The sequence below is a fragment of the Toxorhynchites rutilus genome, chromosome 3, assembly GCF_029784135.1.
Source record: "Toxorhynchites rutilus septentrionalis strain SRP chromosome 3, ASM2978413v1, whole genome shotgun sequence".
Lineage (NCBI taxonomy): Eukaryota > Metazoa > Arthropoda > Insecta > Diptera > Culicidae > Toxorhynchites > Toxorhynchites rutilus.
In genome coordinates this window covers 64,782,930-64,788,550 of record NC_073746.1, presented here as the reverse complement: position 1 = coordinate 64,788,550, position 5,621 = coordinate 64,782,930, and the positions used below count along the sequence as shown (strand labels likewise).

Sequence of the window (5,621 nt, the reverse complement as noted above, 5' to 3'; positions counted from 1 at the left end):
CTTTTTAACACGTTGAGCCCCGAATTGTTCTTGCTGAGCATTCCATTCAGCCTGTATCAAGAGCATTTTCACAATATCAGTGTCGGTCCCAGCTCCCAAAGATACTTATTGTATAAATAGAAATTAGTCAGGGATTCGACTAGAAAGTAGTCACATTTTGTAAAACATCCGAAAACAAACCAGATGTATTTTTATTTTCTTATTTTGTAACTGTCAATCCCCCAGGGACCGACGCTGGGCTCAACGTGTTTACATTGGGTGTACAAATTGAACAAATCTTGATTCTAACGCTTATTACTCATACATTTTTCGGTGGATTTAAGAATTTTTCTGCATCAATCCTTCAATTCATATAAATATAACCAAGCTCATCTGCATGCTCAAAAAAATGGCTCCGTACTCAAACGGTTAAACAAAAAGTGATAAACACTACAAAGGAAAAAAAGTGGGAGCATCATATTACCTTTATGTAAATTCACAGCCTATGATGAAACACCTTTTGAACATGTTTAAAAAAAAAGTCGATACAATACTCGTTCGCTAACTAGGCTGGAAATTCAATCCAATTAGCGAATTCCACTCGCTTAGTGAGCTGCAGAACAGCGAAATCAAAAGAACGAATTGAATATGACGCCTATTATTGATATACAAATAGGCTGCAGCCTAGTCAACGCACGCCCTGTTTAAGAGTCATTTAAAATAGGCACATTTAGCGAACGCACAACTTAAAGAAACGACCCACGGGTTGCATGTAGTTCTAACATATTAGTTCTAGCTGGCTCAAATGGAATGCGCTTTATAGGACAGAGAAAAATATCTGCATTCAGACTCAGTAACCATCTCTGAATCTGAATGATTCAACGGCAAACCGGCCCGTGAATCTCATATGCTACCGAACCAATTATACAGCTTACAGGCTACGTTCAGAGGACAAGAGAGTATTGCTAGACTCTCTCCGAAAATTCTCACAGCTGTTTAACGTTATGAGTACAAGTTCTTCAGCACATACGCATGGAAACATTCGTTCTCGCTCTTTTCCCTCGCGTGGCATCTTCAGCGCAAACATCAGTTGCTCGGTGTGTTAGTGTGAGAGTTTCAGAGCAGCTGAACTGTTTTACTGTTCGTTCATTCAAATTTGAATGAATGTTGAAAGCACTGCTGATATGACCTTTATCCAGAGATTGAGAGATTACAGCTGCAAGATATGTATTTAGTCAATCAATTTAGTTTTCAATGAGTTGTGCAATGTTGAAATTTTCAAGGAAGAGATGAAATTCCGATAATTTTTTTCAGAGAGAAAGTGATCTCTCTCTCTCTTTTTTTCTCTCTGAAGTTCAACGAGAATGTATTTACGTCTCTCATTTGGTACTGAAAATATGAAACGAAAAGTTAAAGCTAACTTTATTAACGTTAACCTGTTTAGACAGCCTTCAAGCGTCCTGTATTTGAACAACGTCTGAATTGTACAAATATTTACTCATCTCATGTTCACTTCAAGATGAAATACAATATTACCGCATGTTTTCATGTAATGTTTTCAGCTGTTCTGTGAATACCCATTATCGGCATCAAGAATTCAAGTCACTGAATTCGGCTAATCATGACTCACCGAAAAATAAAAATTGGCATTGCGTTTCTCGCGAAAATCGCCTTTCATTATCTCAACTATTTTTCCCTGTTTCACCCACATATACAATGGATGTTTTTCTCTCAAATCGGTGAGCATTTCGATCTCTGCTGTGAGCAATCAGTAGCAAAACGTCATTAGATGTGAAAAGCCCGAATTTCTAATTAGATTACTTCAACGAAATCCGCAATGGTCCCAACAAACAATCGCCAATAAAGCTAACGTGAACCAAAGTACTGTTTCACGAGTGATTTAAACGTTCAATCTTGGTAACAGGATAGCTGGTTCGGGTCGTAAGAATGGATTTAAATATCTAGATACTGTAAAGAAGGTAGAAGCTTGCTTACAGAGAAGTCCTGAACTCGCTAATCGTGAAATAGCGGTAAAACAGAATTGTAGTGAGATAATAGTTCGGCGAATAAAAGCCAGCGCAGGCCTGAAGACATTCAAAGTCAAAATCGAAACGCAAAACAAAATATATTCAAAAAAAAAACAAAGTCAAAGTACCCAAAGAAGTTTCTGATTTAGTAGACGATTTGTAGTTGTGATGCCAAAAGCAAATCATTTGTGACCATTTGTGTTATATTAAGCGTCTATTGCCATCCATGAGCAAACCCAATGTGAAACACATTCTTTCGGGCAGATTTGGCTTCATAATGACATGACAACTTTGAAATGGTATGAAGACAAATGTGATTTTGGTTCCTAGAGACGCCAATTCGTCTTACTCTCCTGAGCTTCGTCCGATTGAAAGATATTGGGCTTTAGTTGAAAGTAGCTTGAAGTCAATGTAGAGATAAACCAAAAACATTGCAGAATATCGTAGTTAACGGAACATCGCAGTCGAGGAGGTATCCAACACTCCAGTAAAGTCCCTAATGGAAAGCATACCTTTGAAGAAAGAAGAGTGCTGCAAAAAATCAAATGTGTAAATTGCATTAATATCAATTTAATCAGAAATTCAGAAATTCTCTTCTCAATTTCGTTTAGCCTTTTATAATAGCGTCATTGGTTAGGGAGTTACAGCTGTTTAAAGTTATGCATTTTTTCTGCCTCAGTCCCTAATGAATGCCAAAATGATACTTATTCAGACTGGTTCGAATGCTATAAGAATAAAATTAGTGAGATTGGGAAAATATTGGAACATTGGAAAGTTATTTTCAAAAATCTGTAAATCTGTATGAAACACGAAAAAAATCTGTGAGCTGTAACTACAGATTCTTGATTTCCAAAAGTCTGAAAAAGCTGTATAAATACAGATTATTCTGAAGATATGATAAACCTGGTGATCACAGTGCTGGTCGGAAGAATATCGAGATTTTTTGTGATTTTTGGAAAGTTGAAATTTCGTGTCAAATGAGCAACTGGAATTGAAATGTATGTCATTTTGAAGACACTCGCACATATGCATTCTCATCTTGCTTGAATGCTATTTCGAGAAATTCCGAGGTGTTTGGGTTCTCTAAATACAACATGAAAAAACATCAAATTAAAGTTGGCCAAATTGTGAACGCCTTTCAGTAGATTCCAAAACTGGAAACTTGTAAAATCAGGTACATTTCATCTCCAGATGCTCATTTGACACGAAGTTACAACCTTTCAAATGACCTTGAATTCTCGATATTGCTCCCTGTCCATTTTTTTTTTTTGAGTGTATGATTCATTATTTAAAACGACAATGGCTTTTTCCGCTTACGCCTATTCTATTTTCATGAAATCAGTAATAAATTGTCGAAACATTCAATGTTCAATGTTTCGATTTTCGAATGAAACTTCGCATTTAAATTTTATTTTGGAGAGGTGAAATTATTCATAACGAAAAATACCTCGAAGCTTCACGTATTGCAATTCTTTTATTTACATTATATATCCACAAATGACTTACAGTTGACTTAGTACATAATCATCGCCTTGTTGTTTGGAAGGGGAGCAGGCAAAATGAGTTTTTTGGCATTTCACAGGGTTCCTGGAGCTGGGGCAAGGTTGAGCTGCTTCTGAGAGATGGCATGACCTGGGAGTGGAGCAACGTGAACAGCACCACGGTTGGCGTTCACAGAGACCGCTCCAGGGACAACGCCAGCATGATGGGCAACCGAGGCAGCTGGAACACCCCAGTGACCAGCGACTGGCCAAGCACCACCCCAATGTCCAGCACCAGACCAAGCAGCTGGCCACGCACCGTAAGCACCAGCGTTTGACCAAGCACCATCCCAATGCGCAGCTGGCCATGATGGAACATTAGCCTGGACAACGGTTCCCCATGATCCCCAGCTGGCTTCGGCGGCAACAGCGAAAGCGATGACAACTGCGGCAATGATGCACTGGAAGATGAATATGTGCTAAGATAAATTGATCTAGTGAATTATTCATAGAATTACCTTCATTTCAGATAATTGCTTTGTGGTGACCGAGACTCTGGACGATGAAACGCGAGAACAGCTTATGGTTTGACCAAAAACTTGCTATTGCTTTTATACTAAAGAGTATGATTTTTTACGAACACAGGAAAAAAAATAATGACTTAAAATACTGCATATTAATCGATTATTGATGCGTAAAATCGTGAATTTCGATCCCGTCACCGAACAATCACCAATTAATTCTAAATGTTCGAAAAAGGAATTGAGAGGCTCGGCTGATGTATGCCGGTTCTCGGTTCTACTTCATTCGCATTTTAGAAATTGAAATTTTTGATGAGATATGCCACTGGTATTGAGATTTAATTCCTAGTGTAGATTGCACATACTCTCGTTTGACATCTATGTAAATTTATCCTATGTATGAGAAGCTTTGAACCAATAACGGGCAATTCTAACCATTTTTGAGCTTCAGAATACGATTGATTGACGGTACATCAGTCAGGAAAGCGAAAATACATTATAAGCAAAGAAGAGTTCGACAAATGCTCCGATGGGTGGAATAAAGTTATATGATCGGTAGCTTCCAGAGGAGTGGAAGGAAAAAGAATGTGTTGTACAAAATCAATTTCACGCCGATTTGGCAGAAAAACGTCCAAATTAGACCCTTCCCTCCTTATCGATTATTTACTCGTTTATACTTTGTACATTCGGTGGCAGCTACCCAAAATAACAATTTGTATTATCGCATAATCGTATATAAGATGAATTTTTAGAATCCCCTCTCCAAAGTCAGTGAGATTATTTCTAATGTTCCCTACAAACCGTAATTTTATATGCATGTTTATTGCGATTGTTGTTAATTAATTACAACAATTCACTACATTCCACATTCGAAAAATTTTAACTAATAGGTGACTGCTTGACTGTTCAGCATTATATTACAATTTCGCGCATCAATGATCAATTAACATGTAGTGTTCTGGTACATTCGTTTTTTCCATCGCTCGTCAGTATATCACACATTCTAACCAGTATAAAAGCATCAACTGAGTTATTTGTCAAATCATAAGCAGTTCTTGTGCTTCATCGTTAAGAGTCTCAGTCTCACAGATTCAGCAAATATTCTATTCAAAATGAAGGTAATCTCATCAAACTGTTTAAGGTTACACCATATTAAGCTCCATTCATCTTCCAGTGCATCGTTGCCGCTGTTGTCATCGCTTTCGCCGTTGCCGCCGAAGCAAGCTGGGGACCATGGGGAACCATTGTGCAGGCTAATGTACCATCGTGGCCTGCCGCACATTGGAATGGTGCGTGGTCAAACGCTGGTGCTTATGGTGCCTGGCCAGCTGACGGTCACTGGGATGGAGCATGGTCTGCTGGACATTGGGGAGGAGCTTGGCCAACTGCTACTCACTGGGGTGTACCAGCTGCTTCGATTGCCCATCATGCCGGAGTTGTTCCCGGAGCAGTTTCTGTGAACGCCAACCGTGGTGCTGTTCATGTTGCTCCACTCCCAGGACATGCGATCTCCCAGAAGCAGCTGAACCTTGCCCCAGCTCCAGGAACTCTTTAAGATGTCAACTGACAATTGTAGTGGGTTGAACGAAAATTAATTGAAGCCATGTCCGAAG

The 5,621-nt window shown here is 38.9% G+C and overlaps 2 protein-coding genes across 2 annotated transcripts; one reads left to right on the top strand and one right to left on the bottom strand.

The window, feature by feature from the left end:
* Positions 1–3,507: 3,507 nt before the first annotated feature.
* Positions 3,508–4,053, bottom strand: LOC129780597 (adult cuticle protein 1-like). Its single transcript, XM_055789031.1, has 2 exons — positions 4,006–4,053; positions 3,508–3,948 (listed from the first exon to the last, which is right to left on the bottom strand). The coding sequence occupies exons 1-2, from the start codon at positions 4,009–4,011 to the stop codon at positions 3,583–3,585; spliced, it is 372 nt and encodes a 123-aa protein (XP_055645006.1). The 5' UTR covers positions 4,012–4,053; the 3' UTR covers positions 3,508–3,582.
* Positions 4,054–5,064: 1,011 nt separating this feature from the next.
* Positions 5,065–5,621, top strand: LOC129780090 (adult cuticle protein 1-like). The gene is made up of 2 exons (XM_055788007.1): positions 5,065–5,126; positions 5,183–5,621. Exons 1-2 carry the CDS (start codon positions 5,121–5,123, stop codon positions 5,561–5,563), a joined length of 387 nt encoding a protein of 128 aa, XP_055643982.1. The 5' UTR covers positions 5,065–5,120; the 3' UTR covers positions 5,564–5,621.